Source organism: Hyla sarda, chromosome 3, assembly GCF_029499605.1.
Source record: "Hyla sarda isolate aHylSar1 chromosome 3, aHylSar1.hap1, whole genome shotgun sequence".
Classification (NCBI taxonomy): Eukaryota; Metazoa; Chordata; class Amphibia; order Anura; family Hylidae; genus Hyla; species Hyla sarda.
In genome coordinates this window covers 358,310,541-358,338,178 of record NC_079191.1, presented here as the reverse complement: position 1 = coordinate 358,338,178, position 27,638 = coordinate 358,310,541, and the positions used below count along the sequence as shown (strand labels likewise).

Below are 27,638 nucleotides of genomic sequence, written 5' to 3'. Positions count from 1 at the left end.
TCAAAACGTTGTATTGAAGATAATATCAGTAGACAACATTAAGTGTTTTCTATATTGGTCATAATTCCTTCATTAGTGAATGATATGAATAGTGGTGTACATCAAGTGTATTGTGACATTTTTTTTTCACCTATCTCCAGATCTGTGCCTCCACCTAATCCTATCTCTGAGCTCTACAGGCAGTTCTTTCCTACTCATGGCTAGATTTTTGCACTGCTCTACGTGGCCAGCTTTGAGACCTTATACCAAAGTTTCCCCAACCAGGATGCCTCCAGATGTTGCAAAACTACAACTCCCAGCATGCCTGGACAGCCTTTGGCTGTCCAGGCATGCTGGGAGTTGTAGTTTTGCAACACCTGGAGGCACCCAGGTTGAGGAAACACTACCTTATATAAACAGGGTTGTGTCTTTCCAAATCCTGTGCGATCGCCTGAATTTACCACAGGTGACTCTTATCAAGGTATAGGAACATCTTATAGATGATCAAGAGAAGTGGGAGGAGCCAGAGCTAAATTTCATGTGTCATAGTAAATGGTCTTAATATTTCTGTCCATGCCAAGTTTTTATTTTTCAAATATTTATATAATTCTATTTTCACATTCTAGTTATGAGATATTGAGGAGGGAGGGGTTTGGAGTTTATTTTTTAGCACAAGGTCGCAACGTGAAAAAAAGTGAAAGGGTCTGAGAACTTTCAGAATGCATTGTAGATGTGAGTCTTCTGGATGAATACTTAAAGGGGTACTCTGCCCCTAGCAGCTTATCACCTATCCAAAGGATAAGGGATAAGATGTCTGACCGCGGGGTTCTCGCTGCTTGGGACCCCTGGGATCTCCGCTGCGGCACACCTCTATCATTACTGCACAGAGCACCCTCCCTCTGTGCGTAATGACCGGCGATACAAGGGCCAGAGCATCGTGATGTAACTGCTCCGCCCCTTGTGATGTCATGGCCCGCCCCCTTAATGTCAGTCTATGGGCGGAGCTGTGACGTAACTATGCTCCGGCCCCTGTATTGCCCGTCATTACGCACAGAGAGAGTTTGCTCTGTGCAGTAATGATACCGGGGTGCCGCAGCGGAGATCCCGGGGGTCTGACATCTTATTGTCCCTTTGGATAGGGGATAAGATGCTAGGGGCAGAATACCCCTTTAATGTCTTTGAAATTTCATGAGGATGAAGAACCCCTCTGTAAAAAAAATAAAGAAGAAAGAGTTATCAAAACTAGGAAAACATGGAGGAGAGATGCCCATGGCAGCCTATCGGGTCTCTGCGTTGATCTTCTAAAGGGGCTCTTGTTTGCTCCATCTTTCCTTTACTTGACAAGTCTCTTCCTAGTTAATGTGTGTATAACGCTATCCTTCACATCATTTTAGACAGTATCTGTGATAAATGTAAGCCAAGAAAAGAATGCAGAGGTGGAGCCCACTGGAGCTCAAGAACACGAGAAGACCCACTCGAATAGCAGCACACTGTCTGACCGGAGACTTAGCAACTCCAGCCTGTGCAGTATAGAGGAGGACCACAAGAATGTGTACGACATGGTGCAGAGGATATTCCTGTCCACGCGAGGATACGTCAACTTCATCAATGAGGTCTTCAGGCAGGTGAGGAATTCATGTCTAGCTACAGTGTATCGGTAACACTGCGTGCGGTAAGAACTGCAGCTTTAAACATCTCCTGTCCTGGACATCAGGATGGAGAGCTCTTATCTACAAGTGTGTGTGTTGTATGCATCTCTCGGGGGTGTGAGACGCACTAGAATGGGAATTCATCCTCTGGATGTAGATAGGAATGTTTAAAAGGGCACTGTCAGATACAAAAACATTTTATATGTTGTACATCTTGACAAAACATTAACATTTCTAATATACTTCATAAGAAGATTTTATTCCTTTTTATAGAAATCATGACTTTGTCCTAGCTGAAGCACAGGCATTGACATATTCCATAAGTGAGGGTGGTCTAGCACTCCTCTGTGCTCTCTCCTGTCTGATAGGACTCCTCTGTGCTCTCTCCTGATAGGACTCCTCTGTTCTCTCTCCTGTCTGATAGGGCTCCTCTGTGCTCTCTCCTGTCTGATAGCGCTCTTCTGTGCTCTCTCCTGTCTGATAGCGCTCTTCTGTGCTCTCTCCTGTCTGATAGCGCTCTTCTGTGCTCTCTCCTGTCTGATAGCGCTCTTCTGTGCTCTCTCCTGTCTGATAGCGCTCCTCTGTGCTCTCCTGTCTGATAGCGCTCCTCTGCGCTCTCCTGTCTGATAGCGCTCTTCTGTGCTCTCTCCTGTCTATCAGACAGGAGAGAGCACAGAGGAGCCCTATCAGACAGGAGAGAGCACAGAGGAGTACTATCAGACAGGAGAGAGCACAGAAGAGCGCTATCAGACAGGAGAGAGCACAGAAGAGCGCTATCAGACAGGAGAGAGCACAGAAGAGCGCTATCAGACAGGAGAGAGCACAGGAGCGCTATCAGACAGGAGAGAGCACAGAAGAGCGCTATCAGACAGGAGAGAGCACAGAAGAGCGCTATCAGACAGGAGAGAGCGCAGAGGAGCGCTATCAGACAGGAGAGCGCAGAGGAGCGCTATCAGACAGGAGAGCGCAGAGGAGCGCTATCAGACAGGAGAGCGCAGAGGAGCGCTATCAGACAGGAGAGCGCAGAGGAGCGCTATCAGACAGGAGAGCGCAGAGGAGCGCTATCAGACAGGAGAGCGCAGAGGAGCGCTATCAGACAGGAGAGCGCAGAGGAGCGCTATCAGACAGGAGAGCGCAGAGGAGCGCTATCAGACAGGAGAGCGCAGAGGAGCGCTATCAGACAGGAGAGCGCAGAGGAGCGCTATCAGACAGGAGAGCGCAGAGGAGCGCTATCAGACAGGAGAGCGCAGAGGAGCGCTATCAGACAGGAGAGCGCAGAGGAGCGCTATCAGACAGGAGAGCGCAGAGGAGCGCTATCAGACAGGAGAGCGCAGAGGAGCGCTATCAGACAGGAGAGCGCAGAGGAGCGCTATCAGACAGGAGAGCGCAGAGGAGCGCTATCAGACAGGAGAGCGCAGAGGAGCGCTATCAGACAGGAGAGCGCAGAGGAGCGCTATCAGACAGGAGAGCGCAGAGGAGCGCTATCAGACAGGAGAGCGCAGAGGAGCGCTATCAGACAGGAGAGAGCGCAGAGGAGCGCTATCAGACAGGAGAGAGCGCAGAGGAGCGCTATCAGACAGGAGAGAGCGCAGAGGAGCGCTATCAGACAGGAGAGAGCGCAGAGGAGCGCTATCAGACAGGAGAGAGCGCAGAGGAGCGCTATCAGACAGGAGAGAGCGCAGAGGAGCGCTATCAGACAGGAGAGAGCGCAGAGGAGCGCTATCAGACAGGAGAGAGCGCAGAGGAGCGCTATCAGACAGGAGAGAGCGCAGAGGAGCGCTATCAGACAGGAGAGAGCGCAGAGGAGCGCTATCAGACAGGAGAGAGCGCAGAGGAGCGCTATCAGACAGGAGAGAGCGCAGAGGAGCGCTATCAGACAGGAGAGAGCGCAGAGGAGCGCTATCAGACAGGAGAGAGCGCAGAGGAGCGCTATCAGACAGGAGAGAGCGCAGAGGAGCGCTATCAGACAGGAGAGAGCGCAGAGGAGCGCTATCAGACAGGAGAGAGCGCAGAGGAGCGCTATCAGACAGGAGAGAGCGCAGAGGAGCGCTATCAGACAGGAGAGAGCGCAGAGGAGCGCTATCAGACAGGAGAGAGCGCAGAGGAGCGCTATCAGACAGGAGAGAGCGCAGAGGAGCGCTATCAGACAGGAGAGCGCAGAGGAGCGCTATCAGACAGGAGAGCGCAGAGGAGCCCTATCAGACGGGAGAGAGCGCAGAGGAGCCCTATCAGACGGGAGAGAGCGCAGAGGAGCCCTATCAGACGGGAGAGAGCGCAGAGGAGCCCTATCAGACGGGAGAGAGCGCAGAGGAGCCCTATCAGACGGGAGAGAGCACAGAGGAGCCCTATCAGACGGGAGAGAGCACAGAGGAGCCCTATCAGACGGGAGAGAGCACAGAGGAGCCCTATCAGGCGGGAGAGAGCACAGAGGAGCCCTATCAGGCGGGAGAGAGCACAGAGGAGCGCTATCAGGCGGGAGAGAGCACAGAGGAGCGCTATCAGGCGGGAGAGAGCACAGAGGAGCGCTATCAGGCGGGAGAGAGCACAGAGGAGCGCTATCAGGCGGGAGAGAGCACAGAGGAGCGCTATCAGGCGGGAGAGAGCACAGAGGAGCGCTATCAGGCGGGAGAGAGCACAGAGGAGCGCTATCAGGCGGGAGAGAGCACAGAGGAGCGCTATCAGACGGGAGAGAGCACAGAGGAGTCCTATCAGGCAGGAGAGAGCACAGAGGAGTGCTAGCCCACCCTCACTTACTGGACTTTGTCCATGCCTGTGCTTCAGCTTGGAGAAAGCCATGATTTCTATAATAAGGAAATAAAATTCTCTTATGATGTATATTAGAAAGGTTAATGTTTTGCCAAGATGTACAACAAATAATAAAAAAAAAAGGTTTTGAATCAGAAGATGACCATTTAAGTTCACATTCGACAAACATCTTAAAAGTGGCGAGAAATCAAAACTTTAATGTAAAAGGGTAATCTTTTCACAATATTTGAGAAGGTTTATTCACACACATGAACTTATATTCTTCATATTGAGTTTAATCTTTTTATAACAGACATAATGCTTTTTTGTGTGGCATAGTGACCTCTAGTGGGCATACTACTTAATTGTCACAAAATCATTTTTTCGAATCCTGTGCCCTATGTGTCGTATTCAGTTGTCATATTCATCTATATGTTTTACAGTGCAAATAAATAGAATAATGACATGGAACACCGGTATTCTTTATTGTACATGTCAGTAAATAGCGGTATCCCAAAGGCTAGATACTGTATAGCTCTATCTATATGTCATTTGTAAATGAATGATTTAATTTACTGGGGTGAAACATGCTATTAGGTGTAGGCTTTGTTAGTAATAAATGCTTGCTGTGTCCTTTAGGCTTTTCTGAAATTATATTAAGATATGTTACATTATTTTTTCAGATGATCTAAAAGGCTTTGTTAGTAATATAGTATTAAATGCTTCTTGTGTCCTTTAGGCTTTTCTATTACCTGCATGCGATGTCTCTGCCACAAGGAAGGTTGTGAAGGTTTACAGAAAATGGATCTTACAAGAAAAGCCCATTTTTATGGAAGAGCCTTCAGCGCCATCCGTTGACCAAGTGAATTTACCAGTTTTTGAGTCATCTGTAACAGAGACTGATAGCAAACAGGTATCTGATGGTGAAGTATACAGAATGTTACTCTGTGGACCTGATGCCTGTGGTGTTTCAACAGTCTTTCTGCCCTCTATGATGACATTGGTGCTATAATTGGCAAATGGAGGGTGGGATGCCCTCCTACAGATATTGTAGTTGGTGGACAGAAGCCTTAAAGGGGTACTTTGCTGCCCCTGCGTCCGTTACATTTAGTTTCTAACACTGGTTGCGGGGGTAGTGACATCATGGCCATGCCTCTCGTGATGTCACGTCACGCCCCCTCAATGCAAGTCTATGGGAGGGGGCGTGGCGGTGCCACGCCCCCCTCCCCATAGACTTGCATTGAGGGGGCCTGACGTCACAGCCCCACCCAGTGTTCGAAACAGAATGTTCCAACTGCTGGGGCAGCGGAGTACCACTTTGTTAAAGGGAACCTGTGAGCACACACTGGCCTGGCACCTGACACTGTTCTGCTCAGCTCTCTCGGAAAACGGCCATGACTGGTAATATTGGAGGGCATGGCAAATGTGACTGTAACCACTAGCTGTGATTATGTGATTGTCATGGACAGCAGTAATTAAAGGGGTTATCCAGGATTTTTTTTTTTTTATATATATATATATATAATCAACTGGCTCCAAAAAGTTAAACAGATTTGTAAATTACTTATATAAAAAAATCTTAATCCTTTCAGTAATTATAAGTGGCAGAAGTTGAGTTGCTTTTTTCTGTCTAAGTGCTCTCTGATGACACCTGTCTCGGTAACTGTCCAGAGTAGAAGCAAACCTCTTCTACTCTGTGCAGTTTCCAAGACAAGCAGAGATGTCAGCAGAGAGCACTGTTGCCAGACAGAAAAGAACTCAACTTCAGCAGCTTATAATTTTTGGAAGGATTAAGATTTTTTCAATAGAAGTAATTCACAAATCTGTATAACTTTCTGGAGTCAGTTGAGAGATAGAGATAGATAGATATATATATATATCTCTATCTATCTCTACCTATCTCAAGTTTTTTTCCCTGGAATACCCCTTTAAGCTTAGCATAGCAGAGAGTGGAGAACAGCATTGGAACAATATTTTTCTAATGACCTGTGTGGGCCCGAAGACCTGACAGGTTCCCTTTTATGTTTGAGATTGTTAAATAAGCAGTTCTTATATTTTGGATATTGAAATATTTCATCTAAAACTTTGGGCTGGTCTGCTATGTTATTTTTTTTTAATACCTCTAGTAAGTGGGTTCTGTATATATGGTCTTCAAAGTAAAATGTAGAGGCAAAATATGAAAGAAATCTATATAATAAATATCTCCACAAGACCTTATTTACAGGAGGTGAAGTGATGGCAAATGTCTGGCGATCCTCCGGCCTGCTTGCTTGATAGCGTGATACCCTAAATGTCCTGTATTCACCACTAACACTGTATGGACATTGGATAACTCTACGCTGCAGCTATTCCCATAGACCCCTTGAGGGCAACATGTGATTTTACCTGCGGTTCCAAAAACTTTCTTTTAGCCCACTACCACGTAATGCAGTTAGAATGTTTGTTTATACCCTTATTAGGGCGGATTTAGTAAATCTGTCAGACTTAGACATTGATAGACTGCCTGGTCTAAATGTTCACATTGTTTCACACTGTATGATTCATTTGGTGCATATTTAGATACTTTTGTCTAAATTTACACTACCTATTAGTTGGCTTAAAGGGGTATTCCGGGTTTTTATATCTTATCATGTATCCAAAGGCGGTGGATATAAGATGTATGATTGCTGGGGACCCCCGTGATCTCTGTGCAGCCCCCAGCATTCTGTGCCGGGCGCTGCCTCCGAGACGGCGACGTGACGTCACGCCACATCCCATCCATTCATGTCTATGGGAGGGGGTGTGGCGGCCGTCATGCCCCCTCCCAAAGACCTGAATGGAGGGGGCGTGATGTGACGTCACTAGGGGGCGTGGCCGTGACATCACCTCCAGAATGCTGGGGCTGCACCAAGATCGAGGGGGACCCCTGCTATTATATATCTTATCCCCTATCCTTTGGATAGGGGATAAGATGTATATACCCAGAATGCCCCTTTAATTTGTGCCAAACTTGTGTGCTAAAATTTTGATGCAGCTTTGGCACATTGGGCCAGATTTATAAAAATTGTCTAATTAGCTTATAGCAACTAATCGGAGCTGAGCTTTCTTTTTATTAGAACAATTTGAGAAATGAATGTTGTGCTGTGATTGGTTGCCATGGACAAAGCAGGAAGTTTTTGTCTCAGTTTTAATAATTCTGGCCAATGCTTTTGTGCTGTTTGTCAAACCAGACCCCTTTCTACTAAGTCATGTTCCTTTCACTGATGAGGGGCATGGCCTTGTGGTGGAGGTGGAAAAAGTGTTTAACCCCTTGACGACGAGCCCCGTAAATGTACGTCCTGGTGAGGTGGTACTTAACGCACCAGGACGTATATTTACGTCCTAAGCATAACCGCGAGCATTGGCGCGATGCCCGGATCATGCGCAGCAGGTCCCGGCTGCTGATCGCAGTCAGGGACCCGCCGGTAATGGCGGACACCCGCGATCCCGTGGATGTCCGCCATTAACCCCTCAGATGCCATGATCAATACAGATCACGGCATCTGCAGCATCGCGGTCACTAAAATGGATGATCGGATCACCCGCAGCGCTGCCGCAGCGATCCGATCATCCAGCACGGCAGCCGGAGGTCCCCTCACCTGCCTCCACTGCCTTCCGGGAGTCTTCTGATCTGATCTGCCTTCCCGCAGACCAGAGCAGAAGATGACCGATAACTCTGATCAGTGCTATGTCCTATACATAGCACTGAACAGCATTAGCAATCGAATGGTTGCTATTAATAGTCCCCTATGGGGACTATTAAAGTGTAAAAATAAAAGTAAAAAAATCAAATAAAAGTAAAACAAATTTGAAAAACCCCCTCCCCCAATAAAAACGTAAATTGTCCCATTTTCGCTATTTCACCCCCAAAAAATGTTTAAAAAAAATATTTTATATACATATTTTGTATCGCTGCGTGCGTAAATATCTGAACTATTAAAATAAAATGTTAATGATACTGTACGGTGAACGTAAAAATAAAAGTCCAAAATAGATGCTTTTTTATAACATTTTATTCCCAAAATAGTTTATAAAAAATGGATTAAAAGTTCCATATAAGCAAATATGGTATCAATAAAAAGTACAGATCACGGCGCAAAAAATGAGCCCTCATACCGCCGCTTATACGGAAAAATGAAAAAGTTATAGGTCTTCAAAATAGGTGGATTTTAAACGTACTAATTTGGTTAAAAAGTTTGTGATTTTTTTTCTAAGCGGAACAGTAATAGAAAAGTATATTATCACAGGTATCATTTTAATCGTATTCACCCAAAGAATAAAGAACACATGTCATTTTTACCGTAAATTGTACAGTGTGAAAACCAAACCTTGCAAAATTGCGGTTTTCTTTTTAATTTCCCCACACAAATAGTATTTTTTTTGGTTGCGCCTTACATTTAATGGTAAAGTGAGTGATTGCATTACAACGGACAACTGGCCGCGCAAAAAACAAGCCCTCATACTAGTCTGTGGATGAAAATATAAAAGAGTTATGATTTTTTGAAGGGGAGGAGGAAAAAACGAAAGCGTAAAAATAAAATTGTCTGCGTCCTTAAGGACCAAATGGGCTGAGTCCTTAAGGGGTTAAAGGGAATTTGTCATCATTGTCTCCGCACTAACCGGTTACAGGCCGGTCGTGCGGGTGACACTGATGACACGCTGCCTGCTCGCAGCCTGCCCGAGTGAGGGAGCAGCAGCCGTGGTATCAGTGTGATCCTGGAGTGCCACCAGCATACAGAGCCTGCCGATAATCATCAGTTGAATAAGGAGTATAGCTGGCGAATGGATCCGCCGGTTGCAAGCATCGGTGTCGCCTGCTCTACAAGCCTGTACCAACATGTTCATGCGGGTGACACTGATGACAGATTCTTTTTAACGCAAATGGTAAATGTGGTGCAAAGCATGTGTGACTTAAATAAATCTGTCCCATTTATATATGGACTGCTGCAATATCCTCTTTTATTCTTATCACCAATGCTTGTCTCGCTCTCCCACCATTTCTTCTATCATTGGGTGCCTGGAGTCCACTGTAAATTCTTACATTTCTATATAAAGCCTTCTATTCATATACAGTGGTCCCTCAACATATGATGGTAATCCGTTCCAAATGGACCATCGTTTGTTGAAACCATCGTATGTTGAGGGATCCGTGCAATGTAAAGTATAGAACAGTGGTCTACAGCCTGCGGACCTCCAGATGTTGCAAAACTACAACACCCAGCATGCCCGGACAGCCAACGGCTGTCCGGGCATGCTGGGAGTTGTAGTTCTGCAATATCTGGAGGTCCGCAGGTTGAAGACCACTGGTATTGGAGGTAGTACTCACGTGTCCCCCCTGCACCGGACCGTCACCGCTCGTCACCGCTGCCCTGAATGTCGCCTTCCATCGCTGTCGCCACGTCTCCGACGCTCCGGCAAGGCCTCTGCTTCCCCGGTATCCTCGCTCTCCGTCGCCGCCATCACGTCGCTACACACGCCGCTCCTATTGGATGAAGGGACAGTGTGCGCAGCGACGTGATGACGACGATGGAGAGCGCCGACGATGCAGGGGATCCCGAAGAGGACGTGCCGGAGCCCCGAGGACAGGTAAGTGATCGTCAGCGGACCACACGGGGCACAGTAAACGGCTATCCGGTGGCAGCTGAAGCAGTCTGCACTGCCGGATAGCCGTTTATGCGATGGCCCCGACATACAAAAGCATCGTATGTTGATGCCTCTGAGAGGCCATCGTATCTTGAAATGATCGTATGTCGGGGCCATCGTAGGTCGGGGGGGTCACTGTATCTGGTCTCTTATGCAATCTCCTCCTCCATCAGTCAGAACCTTTGGGCTCTCCTGCCTTGTACTAAAATCTGCAAAGGATGCAAACTTGGTACATATCCACTCAATTCTGAAGATTCTGGCTTTTTGATGCTAAATAAACAAGGGTGTCCATTATGTTGACCACAACCATATTCTACTATGACATATACTAGTACAGCATGAAATATGTGAGTTTCTTACAAGATTTGCAAACTTAAACATACACAAATCTTTAAATTCTATGTTTAATGCTTTTAATAGTCCTGGTGAATTGTGTTGTAAGTTCGGCCGATGTGTTGTAAGTTTGAGCCATCGCTACCTGAATCTTTTCTGTTAATAATTTGGGCTGCCGTTTGTTCCAGGTCCCGGCAGAGCCGAGCGGACACAAGCGCTCATCCAGTTGGGGCAGGACGTATTCTTTCACCAGTGCAGTAAGCCGAGGTTGTGTGTGCGAGGATGAGAATATGGATGTCAAAGCGGGGGACCAGGCTGCACTGCAGGTAATCTCAATATGTCAGGACTTCCTTACAAGAAAACGTTCCTCCAGCAAAGTGCCTCTATTATCTGTATGCATAAAGAGAGAGAATCTGCATAAAGAGAGAGAATCTGCATAAAGAGAGAGAATCTGCATAAAGAGAGAGAAACTGCATAAAGAGAGAGAAACTGCATAAAGAGAGAGAAACTTCATAAAGAGAGAGAAACTGCATAAAGAGAGAGAAACTGTCCACAGGGAACAGCTGTATGTAGAGTAACACACCTAATAGAACTGGGGGTATGAAGTAGAACTGGAGAACTTTTTATTGTCTCTTGTTCTGATCTAGACAAAGCCATTTACTAATGAATACTGCCCCCTAGTGTTCTGTGAACATGAATTGTCGCTTTTCTAAAAGTGAAAAAATGTCATGCTGCAAACTCTCCTCCCTTTGTATTAAAGAATTGCAGACCTGTTTATAAAAAATTGTTGGGTTTATATTCTCATCGTGATTAGTATTGGTAATGCAATGAAAATTTCTGTCTTGAAAAAATTAGGGAATCACAAATGCAACAAAACCCAATATTTCTATCAAGGTTTGTTGACATGGGTGCACAGTGGTTATTCTACCAACACCATTCTCAAGGTGTTGAGAAAACCGAAACGTTGCACTTGCCTTGTTCATGGAATAAACACTTTTTGCACTTTTGAATATCCTGTGTGCTGCGGTCGCTTCTATTGTGTGGATCCACCTTGGACTCTGGACCAGGTTCCCTTAGACCTGCCGGCACCTGACTACCTTTACCTGGAATTGCTGATCTCCTTTTGTGTGTGTGTATGTGTGTATCTATCTATATGTGTGTGTGTAAAAAGAGCACGTAGGACGGCACCACCAACATAGAGTAAGATCAGGGGTTAACTGGAATGGATCCTATGTCCGGAAGCAGTGCAGCAATAGAGACAGTGATAATGGAGTCAGCGGAGGTGCTGGAAACAATCAGCAGAGAGAAGTGTCAGATACAGTGTAACCACAAGAAACAAAAGCTTTCCGCATTCACCGCAAAGCTTCTGACTCGATGCTCCTACAGAGAGATGCCTATGGCCCTGGGTAGTTCGGAATGCATAGCGCTCAGAGGCTGTCACTGGCAATTTGGTGCAGCAGCGCTATGCATTCCGAACTACCCAGGTCCACCGGCATCTCTGTAGGAGCATCGAGTCAGAAGCTTTGCAGTGAATGCGGAAAGCTTTTGTTTCTTGTGGTTACAATATGTATATATATGTGTATATATATATATATATATATATATATATATATATATATATATATACATATATATATAATATAAATATTATGTGTGTGTACGACTTGAGAAAGATGGTGTGAGACCACAGAAACGTTGTCTTATTTTTACCTGGAATACATCACTTTTTTTGAATCCTGGATACTCTGATGTGCTGCAGCCGCTTTTTCTGTTTGCAATTTTTGGACCCAGGACTGGGGTCCCTGAGACTGCTTGCACCCACATACTTCAAACCTTTTTTAGAGAGTGCTGCTTCCCATTTCTCTTGCGCTCTCTCTTTCTCTCGCGCTCTCTCTTTCTCTTGCGCTCTCTCTTTCTCTTGCGCTCTCTCTTTCTCTCGCGCTCTCTCTTTCTCTCGCGCTCTCTCTTTCTCTCGCGCTCTCTCTTTCTCTTGCGCTCTCTCTTTCTCTTGCGCTCTCTCTTTCTCTCGCGCTCTCTCTTTCTCTCGCGCTCTCTCTTTCTCTCGCGCTCTCTCTTTCTCTCGCGCTCTCTCTCTCTATCTATCTAGTTAGTTAAAGTATGACGGCAGCACACCAAAGTAGTGAATCAATAAAGTGTTATTTTATTCCAGGGATATAGAGACAACGTTTCAGCGGTCTCTCACCGCCATTTTCAAGTCTCTATCTATCTATCTAAATATATATATATTCATTTTTTTTTTATATTTTTTGATTTTATAGCTGCGATTTACTGAGAATCTAGCATTGCTGTTCAGTTTTACCAGTATCCTGTTGAGTAGTTTGTCTTACAACATATCCAGGGTATAAGGAAACACCTTTGTACGTTTGTGAGAAATTCGGTTTAGTAACCACAACTGTAAGATATTTGGAGGAAGTGGTAGAATGAGGGTAAATTGTAGTGAGGTGACTATTGCTCACTGCTCTCCTATCTTCTATAAGATGTTACCTCTCATATTTAACTCAATAAGATGTCACCTTATTTTGTCTCCTTTTATATTTAGGTTTTCTTGACCAACTCGGCAAATGTGTTCCTTTTAGAGCCATGTCCAGAAGTTCCTACACTGTTGGAGGAGCAAGTGGAAGCCTGCAAATCTGTGTTAAGCATTTATAGGCGAATGATCATGGACCTGGTGATGGATAAAAAGACATGGTAAATGATCTGCACTAATGCTTTTCAGCAGCATCATGTAGGATGGATTCTATTGTGACAGTCACTCTTCCATGCAACGTTACCACTGTAGTTTTTTTTTCTGGATGCTAGCTCTCTATTAGAGTGCGTCACACTGCGGATCTCTGCTCGCTGAATTCCGCGAGCAGAGATTCCGCCTGGTGGCCACCACCGAGGATACCATTGACGGCTATGCAGTGCTTGCGGAATCCGCGCAAACAATGAACATGTTCTTTCTTTGCGCGGAACAATTTCAGCGGCGGAATTGTCCGCCGTGGAAATTCCGCAGTATGAATGGGTCTCGCGGAGACCCATTCACACTAATGTTAAGTTCGCACCGCGGAATTCCGTAGTGTGAACGCACCCTTAACTAACATTCCATAAGCCCAGTTCACACTAGAGTATCTGTGTGGAATCTTCTTGTAGAAATTCAGTGCAGATTCCAACTTGCACCGCATGCCCAGTGAGTTTTGCAGTGTTCTGTTCACATGTCTGAACAGAACTACCGACCACAATTTGGATCCTTGTGAAAAATTAAACATGTTCAATCATCTGCCGGAATTGTTCAGAAAAGTCCTGTTTGGGCCAATTCTTATTCTGGATCTTTTCTGCTCCAGGCAGACAGTTCCTGATCCACTAAGGAATTCCCTGAGGAAATTTTCCTCTCTGAATTTCCTCAGTATGAATGGGCCATTCACGCTACAGAATTTCTGAGCGGAATTCTGCTTAAAAATTCCTGTGCAGCAGCCTCCCATTGTTTTCGATTATTCTGCTGCACCATTCACACTGCAGTATTTCAGCAGTGGATGTTCCATCGCAGGAAATTTGGATTCTAAATGAACATGTTTATTTTTTTGGTGTAACTCTGCCTGGACTGCATTGCCGTCTGAGGACAACACATATGCGGGCGATCCTACCACTGGCATGTTCGGCTAGCTTGTCTTCTGGGCATAGATTGCGTAGTGTGAATGGGCCCTTAGGGTATGTCCACACAGGGCATTTGCTGCAGATTTCGCCAACATTTTCAACATTTACAGTAACATTAAAGTGGATAAGACTTTAAGAGCCTCATCCACATAAGTGTGGCAAATTTTTGATTAATCACTTGTTTGCACATTAATGTGTGACTTTTTCCTGTGTTTTGTCAAAAATTTTGAGCATTGCACAAAAATTTGCAAGTTTTTCCCATCAGTTTTCTGGTGAAAGCATTGATAATTACCCTCATAGGCTTACAATTACTAAAACTATTTCAGACAAAAACTGTGATTTGCCCATATTTGCCCTAATCACAGTTCAACTTTAGTTTTACAAGCTTAATTTAAAGGAGAACTCCGGAGGAAAATTCACTTAACCTCTATCCACAGGATAGGGGATAAGTAGCTGATTGTGGGGGGTCCGATCACTGGGACCCCCCGCAATCTCCAGGAAGGACCCCGGCTCTCTCAGTGAGGAGCGTGTGCGGTAGACGGCATGCACCCCATTCATTTCTATGGGAGCACTGATGATGCCCATGTGCAGCACACGCTCATCACTGAGTGCCGGGCCCCGTCCCGGAGATTGCGGATAGGATAAGCTAATTTTCGACTGAGATTTTCTTTAAGATCTGAAAGCTAAGCTGTGATTGGTTGCTGTGGGCATATAAGGACAGAGTGATCAATCTTTGCTTTTAGACAGTTTTAATAAACGAGGTCCATGGGCAAAGTGGTCTTCATTATCTTTAGCAACCAATCAGAGCCCAACTTCTATTTCTCATATTGCTCTAGTAAAATGAAAGCGAAGTTGTGATTGGTTGCTATGGATAATTAAGACCATTTTGATAAATCTGTCCTTTTACTTTTTTTTTTGCATACTCTATTCCACAATTCACAAACGGTACTAAATCTGACAATTTAGGAAATTTATCAAAACCTATGTAGAGAAAAAATGGTGAAGTTACCCATAGCAACCAATCAGATTGCTTCTTTCATTTTAAAAAGGCCTTTGAAAAATAAGAGAATCAATCTCATTGGTTGCTATTGGCAATTGGTCGACTTTTGTTCCTCACAGGTTTTGATGAATCTCCCCCTATGTGTTTAGCCAAAACCAGGAGTTGAAGCATCAAAAACTATAATGGAAAGATTTGCACGTTTTCTGTGTTTTAGAGCCACTCCCGATTTGGGCTAAAATCATCTCCAAAGTGAGGTCTAAATCCTGACTAAACGCAGACCAGAAATACACTATGGCCCAGATTTATCAAAATGTGTGAGAGAAAAACTAGATATGTTGCCCATAGCAACCAATCACAGCTCAGCTTTCACTTTACCAGAGCTCGTTAAGATATGAATGAGGAGCGGGGCTAGGACGTCATGAGCTCCCAGCGCCGACTCCAGCGTTCAGAACAGTTTGTTCCAAACGCTAAGCAGCAGAGTACCCCTTTAATTAGTCATAGCCATTTGAGCCCGGTCTTTAGGTTCAGAAGTCTGGCTCAAGTCAGATTCCCAGGCTAACATGTACAGATACTTCCAAGAGAACTTGTCTGAGGAGTTGATGCATAACAACTCGTATCGAGTACAACATGTAATATCTACATACGTTTTCTTATAATCTGTCTAAAAATGTATTGTTGGAAGCGAAACCACTTTAAATCCGTAAGGGTATGGAAGGTACGGAAATTACTTTCCCAGTCTATCAATGGGATCGCCTGCGCAGAGGAATCCCTTGTTTGTCCACCAGGAAAACGCCAAACCTGGAGGAAAGTCTGGATTGCTAAATATTGGGGCTGCAGAAATGTCCGCAGCCTCAATAAATGTCCGCAGACCCAATATCTAGCACATGGAGGGAGATTTATCAACAGCTGTGTGCAGAGGAAAAGTTGACCAATTGCCCATAGCAATCAATCAGATCGCTTTTTTATTTTTCAGAGGCCTTTTTAAAAATGAATGAAGCCATCTGATTGGTTGCTATGGTCAACTTTTCCTTTGCACAGATTTTGATAAATCTCCCCCATTGACAGTAAAATATGCAAAGCCAAATGCAACTGATTATTTGGAGAACATGGGTAATTATGGGGGTAGGTAAACAATTTTTGTTGTGTAAACCAAAAAGTTGCAAGATATAAATCTTTAAAGACAATGATAAATTCCCCCCTATGCTCTTGCGTTGTACTATTCAAATATCCAAGGATTACATGCTGAATGCAACAAACAAGTGAGTGATCCAGCTCACCTTCCCTGATGTGCAGTGCTCGGACCGGTGCCCGGCAAGGCATCCAATATTGAAGAAAGAAAGTACGGAGGGTCCAGCACTTGGTTGCAAGCAGCTTTATTGAAGATACATCACACCATAAAAACGACAGTCAGACATGTTTCGAGTGCAAGCGCTCTTCCTCGGTCACTGAGGAAGATCGCTTGCGCTCGAAACATGTCTGTCTGTCGTTTTTATGGTGTGATGTATCTTCAGTAAAGCTGCTTGCAACCAAGTGCTGGACCCTCCATACTTTCTTTCTTCATTACATGCTGAATACATGTAATACAAAATCTGTGCTCTTACAACACTATGCATTGCATAGAATGGGTTTGTTCTAATATGTCTCCAACCCAGCCCCCTAGCCCATTTACAGACTATATATAAGCATAGCTAAAATGTAAATCCTAGCACGCTAATACAGTGTGTGTGTGTGTGTGTGTGTGTATATATATATATATATGGTAGAGACTAGAGTCCTTATCTGATAAACCCTACGAACGGTCCGTGATGACCTTGTCCCTGTTGATGGGCCTCTCAGTCTTAAAGGTTTATGCAGTCAGTGCCCCGGGCGCAGTTGGCAGGGGTCATGGTTAAAATCGTCTGTGACTACACAAATGTTTTCTCTCTTCTGTAACATGCTCAAATCTGTATTGTCTCCGCTTTAATTAAAGAAGTTAAGATTGCACTTTTGTGTGAACCGTTCGGCTATTGGCAGGTTATGGATCCTTCTGCATTTTGTTCTAATGTGATTTAAATCCGTCCAATGATGGAAGGAAGACGTGCAACGTTTCTGGCTCCCAACACTTCTCATCAAAAGAACATTTAAAAAATCCTCAGAGCAATAAAAGCGATTTACCACCTCGCCGTGCCAAGTTATCAGGCTTTTATATGCTTCCAAGATGTGGCTTTTTGCAGATACTAAATAGTGTTCTTCAGCCAATTCTACAGACCGAAAATCCATTTTCCTATCTGGGCTTTATTGTTCAAATATTCTAATATGCAGCCAATTTTCTTCAGACTATTTTTTATTCAATCTTCTGAAAATATAATTAAACTTTTTCTTTTTAGATAGATGTACTCTTATTCCATGAGCAGTACGCAGTCATTCAGGGACATGACCGGAATACAAGGAGTTCAGTCCATCCATGTAGTGGGAACCCTTTGATGTTACTGGCTCTGTAGTGAAAGTGGATTGTCCATGTTTTATATCACTATTGTATCCTATAGTTGTGTGTTGTGGTCATTCAGTGTAAAGCTGTATTTTAGCAGTTGTTCCCCATTACTAAGCCACAAGAACTGATTTAACATGAATATGAGGTTCCAAATATTTTTGGGGCTCAACTGACCACTATTGAAAAATGTGGCACCATTGCATACAGTACAGACCAAAAGTTTGGACACACCTTCTCATTCAGAGTTTTCTTTATTTTCAGGACTATGAAATTGTAGATTCACATTGAAGGCATCAAAACTATGAATTAACACATGTGGAATTATATACATAACAAAAAAGTGTGAAACAACTGAAAATATGTCACATTCTAGGTTCTTCAAAGTAGTCACCTTTTGCTTTGATTACTGCTTTGCACACTCTTGGCATTCTCTTGTTGAGCTTCAAGAGGTAGTCACCTGAAATGGTTTTCACTTCACAGGTATGCTGGTGTGGAGGAGGAGGTGTGATGGTGTGGGGGTGCTTTGCTGGTGTCACTGTTGGGGATTTATTCAAAATTGAAGGCATACTGAACCAGCATGGCTACCACAGCATCTTGCAGCGGCATGCTATTCCCTCCGGTTTGCGTTTAGTTGGACAATCATTTATTTTTCAACAGGACAATGACCCCAAACACACCTCCAGGCTGTGTAAGGGCTATTTGACCAAGAAGGAGAGGGATGGGGTGCTGCGCCAGATGACCTGGCCTCCACAGTCACCAGACCTCAACCCAATGAAGGCAAAAGGGCCAACAAGTGCTAAGCATCTCTGGGAACTCCTTCAAGACTGTTGGAAGACCATTTCAGGTGATTACCTCTTGAAGCTCATCAAGAGAATGAGTGTGCAAAGCAGTAATCAAAGCAAAAGGTGGCTAGAACCTAGAATATGATATATTTTCAGTTGTTTCACACTTTTTTGTTATGTCTATAATTCCACATGTGTTAATTCATAGTTTTGATGCCTTCAGTGTGAATCTACAGTTTTCATAGTCATGAAAATAATGAAAACTCTGAATGAGAAGGTGTGTCCAAACTTTTGGTCTGTACTGTATATGGCCAGTTAGAGCATTACTTGTTCTCTATGGGTTTTGATATGAACATTTATACCATTGTATCTATCTTACTCTTTCATTTTTCATATTTTATGGCACAGGGAGCAGATGCTACAGATACTACTACGAATAACAGAAGCAGTTGTTCAGAAACCAAAGGATCCCTCCAAAAAGGATGTGTTCTCTCAGGATCTTGCTGGGGTGTTATTCCGGGTGAGTTCCTTTTAAGCCTATAAAATTTCATATAATCTAACCTTGTGATTCTCTAGCTGTTGCAAAGCTATACATTTCATTGTTTCCCAAACTGCCAAGAGAGTAACAGCTAGAGAGCTATTGATTGGGGAATACTGATTTTATTTGTGACATACACAAGCGTTAGTTCAAATAAAATACCGTATATTACCTTTACAACCCCTATTTTAGTTTTTATATTTAGTGTTTACCCAATTGTATATGGTTTATTCTTATATGTGGAGGCCTGATGCAATTAAAGGAGTACTCTGGTGCAGACTACTCCTGCTCCGTCCTGCCAGGGCTGCAAAAAAAAAAATGAAAATAAACCATCACTCACATTCCTGGGTTCCAGCGGAGCGCAACTAAAGCTGATCGGTCCATCTTCTTCATTCTTCCGTGTGAACGAATCGTCACATGGCGCTCAGCCTATCGCCAGCCGCCGCGATGTTCTGCCTCTGCCCATAATAGGCTGAGCGCCATGTGACGCTTCGTTCACATGGAAGTATGAAGAAGATGGACCGGAGGACTGATCAGTTGTAGTGGCACTCCGCGGGAACCCAGGAAGGTGAGTGATGGTCTATTTTCAATTTTTTTTTTGCAGCCCGGGCAGAACGGAGCAGGAGTAGTCTGCACCAGAGTACTCCTTTAAATCAGACTTCTATGTCAGACACATGAGACTCTTTAAAACGATTGAGCTTCTTTGTCTTAAAGCCATACACTTTTAATTGCTGTATGATGATTATAGCTATGGCTCCCAACCTTCCCAGGCACATATACGTTCGGTGAGTCCTCTGTGGAGAGGGGAGGGGTAAGCCACAGCCAGACAGCTCTGGTGGCAGCTTGCAATTTAAATCCAACATGCCCAATACTACTCTCTTCCTGACATTATCTGACTTTTAACAGTTCACCAAACCTAATAAAGTAAGCAGCTTCAGCTGACACTTGTCTAAAATGTATGGACATGTTAAAGGGGTACTCCGCTCATCAGCATTTGGAACAAACTGTTCCAAAAGCTGGAGCCGGCTCCGGGAGCGTGTGATGTCATAGCCCTGCCCCCTCATGTCACACCCCACCCCCTCGTGATGTCATACCTCACCCCCTCAATATAAGTCTATGGGAGGGGGCGTGACAGCTGCCACGCCTCCTCCAATAGACTTGCATTGAGGGGGCGGGGCTATGACATCACTAGCTCCAGGCTCCCCTTTAAGGGCTTTCACTAAACATCTGCTAGAAACAGGGCTTAGCTGGTGGCTTTTTAATGCAATCATCCAGTTGTAAAGAACATTTGGAGAAGCATTGTGAGCTGCTGTCAGTCAGTGAGTTATCACCAGTCACTCTGCCGTGTGAATATAGCTGTCAGGGATGGACAGTGAAGGAGTGCACACTATTTTCGCCCACTCCCCCTGTCCCTGTCTACTTGCGTACCTGTCCTAAATAACAGGTCCACAACCACGGAGACGGTCCCTACCCAAATAAGTGAGGGACAGTAAAAAAAAAGTCAAAACAATAAATACAAATAATACAGACTTAGGTCAGGGTACAGTAGGAAAACAGACTAACAAAACAAAACTAACACACTCACTCACATGCCCACTATCCGTGTCAAGCCAGGAGTTGTCAGAGTACCAAATCGCTAATATTAGAGAGAATAGTCAGAGAGCGGACCCAAAGGGTAAAAATGCCAGAAATAACAGATTAAGTAGAAGCTAGCTAGAGTACAAAACGGAGCTCTTTAGCAGGCAATGAGTGGAAGTAGACTGCCAGCTTATATAGATCCAGAGCAGGACTCCAATCGAGGTCAGCTGACCAGTCCAGACAGACGTAACTCAAGCAACAAGACCAAACGCACAGCTCTCAGTGCAAGTTAACCCTTCGGTTCCTTACAATATCCTTAGGGTTTGTTCACACAAGCAAATTTATTTGCGAGTTTGAAAGGGAGCGAGCTCTCCACAGCTGTCCACAGTAGATTTTTGGCTGTGGAAAATCCACCGCAAGCCCCATTAAAGTCAATAGGGTCTGCAGCGGAAAAAATGGCAAAAAAACTGCAGCCAAAAATCTCCTTTGGACAGCTGCGGAGAGTCAACGCCTTTTCAAACACGCAACGGGAAACCCGCAAATAAATCCACTTGTGTGAACGAGCCCTTAGTGTCACCTGGCCCTGAGGCCGTGTTCAGTCAATCAGAATTTTCCACGGGCATTTTTTCTGCTACAGAAAACCGAGACGGAAACTTGTGTTTGTTACTGCGAGTACATTGCCTTCTCAGTGCAGAATCAGTGTGAAGAGTTAGTGCTGTGGTGCCGGTCATAAAACCCACATAGCACTCAGTATTCCTTACAGATAATTATTTTAGAGCATATGAGCTGGTGTGGAATCTTTGCTTTAATCCGGACTGATTCCACATTCATGTAAGAATCTTGCAGTATAAGGTTCTGTTACATTGTGACACAGGTTCTGCATGTGTTTTCATACAGTCCAACCTAGTACACACAGTGGGGGAGATTTATCAAAACCTGCGCAAAGGAACAGTTGCCCATAGCAACCAATCAGATGGCTTCTTTCACTTCGCAGAGGCCTTGTTAAAAATGAAAGAAGTGATCTGATTGGTTGCTATGGGCAACTCAGCAACTTCCCCTGGACAGGTTTTGATAGATCTCCCCCAGGATGTTCCTTTTCTTTGTTCTGTCCAGTTAACAACAATGTTTTCTTCTCTTGTGGCAGACACTAATCGTAGCGTGGATCAGAGCCAACTTAAGTGTTTTTATATCCCGAGAGCTGTGGGATGAGCTGCTGAGTGTCCTGTCCTCACTTACTGACTGGGAAGAACTCATCAGTGAGTGGTCCAAGATCATGGACTCTCTCACTGCGGTGCTAGCACGGACTGTGTATGGCCTGGACATGAACAGTTTACCCCTGGACAAGCTCAGTGAGCAGAAGGAGAAGAAACAGAGGGGAAAGGGTAAGCCCGTACAGAATTGTTTAACCCCTTAAGGAAGGATCCACTGTTACCTTAAAGGGGTGTTCCGGTGCATATACATCTTTTTTAAATCAGATATTTTTATTAAAACATTTTACAATTTTAACAACAAATACCCATACTTCATCAAACACCCACCTGGATAACCCCTTTAATGACCAGGCTCTTTTTTTAAATTTGGATTGTGGAGAGAAAAAGGAGGCCCATAGGTCCGGCGCTGCTTGGTCCACAAAGGTTCAGTCGAAATAGTGATGGAGGTTAAAAATGGTTTATTTAAAATGAATAAATAAAACAATTTTCCGCATGCATGCTCGCATATTTTTTGCGGGACATGCTGTACTTTTTACTGGTATAATTTTTCAATTCATGCTACCTTTTGATCTTTTTTATTTCACAATTTGTACCAAAATTGGCCAATTTTAGCGCTTTTTTGTTAGTTTTTTTTTTTACGCCGTTCACTGTACAGGATTATATATAGTACACATCATTACAGATGTGGCAAGTACACATCATTACAGATGTGGCAATACCTAGTATGTATAGGATTTGTGTCTTTTAAAAAAATTTAAAATTAAAATTTTTTATGATGATACATTTTAATTAAACTTTTATTGGGAATGGTTTATTTATTTATTTTTGTTTTTTTTTACACTTTTATTGAAGAACCTTTTTATTATTTTATGTTTCACTTTTTATAGGTACATACATTTGTACTGCAGCACAGTATGACCTGATGAGCTGGATCTCACAGGCTTTCGTAGCTGGCAGACAGGAGGCCATCAGCTGGTCTCCTGCTGCCATAGCAACCAACGGCGCCCACGATAGTATCGCGCCGCTGCTGTTGGTGAACTGGGAGAGCACCCTCCCCCTGTCAACACCATAGATGCCGTGATCTACGGGGTTAATGCTGCCGGAACTGGCATGATCGCGGCCCCTTGCAGCTGCAGCGGGACCCCGTCTTTGATTGACAGCTGGGTCCCGCTGTCGATCTCCTGAGCTGCGCGCAGTAGAGCAGGAGATCAGCAGGATGTATGCATACATCCTGTAGTGGGAAGAGGTTTAAAAGCATCATGGCTATGCTGCCAACTCTATTTAGCCAATACTCCATGTGTGACACTACCATCAAAGTCTCTTTAGTAGTAAGTTGTAGTCAAAGTGTAATAAAAAAAAATAAAAAATCATTTACATACTTAAGAAAAAATCTGTAGTGTAAATTGGGATATGTAAACTCTGGGTGGCTCATTTGCATGTGGCAGAAATAAATTTTTGGCAGAAATAAAGAATTGTTATTCTGTCTGTGCTACAACTCGTGGATATAATACATTTTTCAGTCCCCACGCACTGTTGCTATATTGAATCTGCTAGCAACAGGTTTTAAAAAGATCTACTTTATTTTTTGAAACCAGTATGTGGGAACTCTGTTTAAAATATAAGTGTTAAGGTTTAGCTATAGAATGTGTAGATATTGCAGATTTTTTGCAGCAAAAACCCATATTGAAATGTGCACCAAATCTGTGAAGTTTTGCTGTGGCTTTGCTAAGAGCGAAAAAAAAAAAAAAAGTGTGTGTTGTCTCTACAATATATATATATATATATATATATATATATCTCGCACACAAACACATACACAAACAGAAGGAATATGCAAAGCAACTCAATCACACCACCTTTCTAGGCAGCGTTCCCTCAGCATCATTGTTTCACTTCAGCTACAGAGTATTATAAAGTTATTGGGATTCTGTGCCAGAGATCTCTCCAGGAAGGCGTACTCATCTGCAGACAGCACTGTTTGTGTGTGTGTGTGTGTGTGTGTGTGCGCGGTGCGGGGGGCGGGACATTATCGGCTTAACTGCAAGATAATTGCCGATACCGATAATGCCCAAAATCGTGATTATCGGCCGATAATATCGGCCATACCGATAATCGGTCGATCCCTAATATATATACCTAATATGTAATATGTGAGTCATATATATACACAGTCATGGCCATAAATGTTGGCACCCCTAAAATTGTTCTAGAAAATGAAGTATTTCTCACAGAAAAGGATTGCAGTAACACACGTTTTGCTATACACATGTTTATTCCCTTTGTGTGTATTGGAACTAAACCAAAAAAAGGGAGGAAAAAAAGCAAATTGGACATAATGTCACCAAACTCCAAAAATGGGCTGGACAAAATTATTAGCACCCTTTCAAAATTGTGGAAAAATAAGATTGGGGCAAGTAACAGGTGTGGGCAATATAAAATTCACACCTGAAAGCAGATACAATGGAGAGAAGTTCACTTAGTCTTTGCATTGTGTGTCTGTGTGTGCCACGCTAAGCATGGACAACAGAAAGAGGAGAAGAGAACTGTCTGAGGACTTGAGAACTAAAATTGTGTAAAAATATCAACAATCTCAAGATTACAAGTCCATCTCCAGAGATCTAGATTTGCCTTTGTCCACAGTGCGCAACATTATCAAGAAGTTTACAACCCATGGCACTGTAGCTAATCTCCCTGGGCGTGGGCGGAAGAGAAAAATTTATGAAAGGTGTCAACTCAGAATAGTCTGGATGGTGGATAAGCAGCCCCAAACAAGTTCCAAAGATATTCAAGCTGTCCTGCAGGCTTCAGTGTCAGTGCGAACTATCTGTCGACATTTAAATGAAATGCTATGGCAGGAGACCCATGTGTATTCTGTAATCATGGAGACCTATAAATTTGAATATGAGCTGTATTACATTACACATTGAAATTTTACTTTTTATTTATTTTTTATTTTATTTCACAATTGAGCATAAAAAAAAACTAAGAAAATGTTCAGAGCTGTAAGTCAAGTCAAATAACTTGTTTTCGGATTTCCTTTTTTCTTGTGATAGTACAAAGCTGCTAATGTAGTGACACCTAGTGGCTGCTTAGTAAAGTACAATATAATGACTGATTATTGAGGTCTATAAACAATAAATGTTTCTTGCTGTGCTCCTGGCATTTATTTAGTTATTACAGCGTCATTGCATTCAATGGGGGAGATTTATCAAAGTTGTCTATTTCTCGCTTCAATATAGAACAACCTACAGAGGGTTAGGCCGGTCTATTGTGCGCTTAATTTATCAAAAGTCATAAGGCTCTTGATAAATTCTGCGCACATACCTTGGGATCTATGCTTTAGACTGTATATAAACCTGCTCCAGCATGGTCTGACATTTCGGCGTACTTTCGGCCAATTTGACTTTTCGCTGAAAAGTCGCTATTGATAAATTCAGCACCAATGCATTTTTCCATCTAAAATAGACTAGAATGCATCATGTTCTAAAAATCCTCTAAAGAAAAAGTCGAAAAAAAAGTCACACATATTTAGACTGCGATTTTAAGTGCGACAAATTTAGATGAGAAAAAACCAGTCTAAATCCTTTGATAAATCTCCCCCAATGTGTTATATCATGCTACCATAAAGTTTTCCAGGACACCCTCTGATTCTCTCCTGTATACTTGTCCTAGGTTGCTATGCAGATCCTCAGAAGGGCGCTGTAGTGGGCAGATCATTCTCTTTGAGTTGGAGAAATCATTCAGACGCTCATGAGCCAATGAGATTCCGCAGTGCTACTACCTCTGGGGCTCCTGGTGTGGAGAAAGCCAGGAACATTGTGCGGCAAAAAGCCACAGGTAATTTTACAAGAAGAAAATGTCTACAGCCTTACAATGAAGCTTCACTGTCATCTATCTCCTGACCTGTCTCAGTGCTCACAAAGGCCTCATTGCATAGATATAGAATTATAGTTGAATTGCAATTGTATAATAAAGCTAGCCTAATAGCACACTGGGGGATAGCTATTAATGAAGTATTCTGGAAAAAAATGCTCAGGGCACAGTCAAACAGAAAAAAACTTTAGTACAAACAAGAAGCTTATAGATCGGCACTGCTATATTGACCACCGTATGGATCTTCTGCTGGGAAGAGTAGGGTGCTGCTTGTAGAAGTAAGAGGTGATGCTCAGACTTAAAGCAGAACAGAAAAAAAAAGGTTTTCAAATCAACTGGCTCCAGAAAGTTAAACAGATTTGTAAATTACTTCTATTTAAAAATTTAAACCCTTCCAGTACTCATCAGCTGCTGTATACTACAGAAATACTACAGAGAAATGTGTGAAGTTCTTTCCAGTCTCACCACAGTGCTCTCTGCTGACACCTCTGTCCATGTCAGGAACTGTCCAGAGCAGGAGAGGTTTTCTATTGGGAGTTGCTTCTAATCTGGACAGTACTGACACGGACAGAGGCGTGAGCAGAGAGCACTGTGGTCTGACTGGAAAGAACTGCACAATTTTCTCTGTAGTATACAGCAGCTGATAAGTACTGGAAGGATTGAGATTTTTTAATAGTAGTAATATACAAATCTAAATTTATACAGTAACCAACCCCTCAAGACTAGTACCAGTTGCCTGATACATAAATGAACAATGTTATTAATAGATACCTTGATCGTGCTTCAATTATAAGATACAAATTTTGAAAAAATAAAAATATTTTATTTAAAATATAAAATATCAGACAATGTATTTTGACCTCATAGCACAGGGCCCTTGTGCAAAGGAAAAGATATATATATAATTAGAACATAAAATCAGAATAAGAACAAACACCGATATCTAGCATTAATAAGATGATATAAGATTTGATGGCACTTTCGGTAATTCGGCAACTGATAGTCCAGAAATGATCTAAAGTCCCGTAAATAATATGGGATTCCGATATAATGAATGTAAATGGATGAAGTATAGTTACCAGCCTGGTGCAAGTCCCAATATAGCGTCACCTGGGGACAGATGGTGAGGTCCACAAGTCCTGGATGGTGAAAGACGCTGGCATGCGTCACCGCGGCTGTCTGCCTGCCACAGACCAGATTGAATAGAAGCCACTTCCAAGATCGTTCGCTGTGGATGGTTTCAAGCGATGGATTATTGCAGACCTCGTGGTATCCTGATGGCGTGTGAAGTCACAGGCGTTTGGCAATGCTGCCAGGAGGTTGGACTCAGATGGTGTTGCTGGTTTAGCACATAGTATTCAAGGCTGGACAGAATCTTCAGGTAAGTGCGTGGTTAGGTATCGGTGGTGTAAAGGTAGCTTGGATACACCTAGACGCATTTCAGGGCTCTTATATGTAAGACACGGCCCTTTCCTCAGTAGGCATGTCATGACAACCTCCTGGCAGCATTGCCAAACGCCTGTGACGTCACACGCCATCAGGATACCACGAGGTCTGCAATAATCAATCGCTTGATACCATCCACAGCGAACGATCTTGGAAGTGGCTTCTATTCAATCTGGTTTGTGGCAAGCAGACCGCCGCGGTGACGCATGCCGGCGTTTTTCACCATCCAGGACTTGCGGACCTCACCATCTGTCCCCAGGTGACGCTATATTGGGACTTGCACCAGGCTGGTAACTATACTTAATCCATTTAGATTCATTATATCGGAATCCCATATTATTTTTGGGACTTTAGATCATTATCAGTTGCTGGATTACCGAAAGTGCCATCAAATCTTATATCATCTTATTAATGCTAGATATCGGTGTTTGTTCTTATTCTGATTTTATGTTCTAATTATATATATATATATATATATATATATATATATATATATATATATATATATTCCTTTGCACAAGGGCCCTGTGCTATGAGATAAAAATACATTGTCTGATATTTTATATTTTAAATAAAATATTTATATTTTTTCAAAATTTGTATCTTATAATTGAAGCACGATCAAGGTATCTATTAATAACATTGTTCATTTATCAGGCAATTGGAACTAGTCTTGAGGGGTTGGTTACTGTATAAATGTATTTTTCAAACCCCAAACA

At 43.3% G+C, this 27,638-nt stretch overlaps 1 protein-coding gene across 4 annotated transcripts in view; it reads left to right on the top strand.

The window, feature by feature from the left end:
• The window catches only part of RALGAPA2 (Ral GTPase activating protein catalytic subunit alpha 2), a 312,968-nt gene that overhangs the window by 55,793 nt on the left and 229,537 nt on the right, over positions 1-27,638 (top strand). For all 4 annotated transcript variants that reach the window (XM_056567643.1, XM_056567642.1, XM_056567641.1 and 1 more), the window contains exons 10-16: positions 1,374-1,604; positions 5,113-5,286; positions 10,556-10,693; positions 12,928-13,076; positions 18,682-18,793; positions 21,534-21,771; positions 25,273-25,437. In XM_056567643.1, coding sequence (XP_056423618.1) covers positions 1,374-1,604; positions 5,113-5,286; positions 10,556-10,693; positions 12,928-13,076; positions 18,682-18,793; positions 21,534-21,771; positions 25,273-25,437 — 1,207 coding nt within the window. The remainder of the gene's footprint in view (positions 1-1,373; positions 1,605-5,112; positions 5,287-10,555; positions 10,694-12,927; positions 13,077-18,681; positions 18,794-21,533; positions 21,772-25,272; positions 25,438-27,638) is intronic.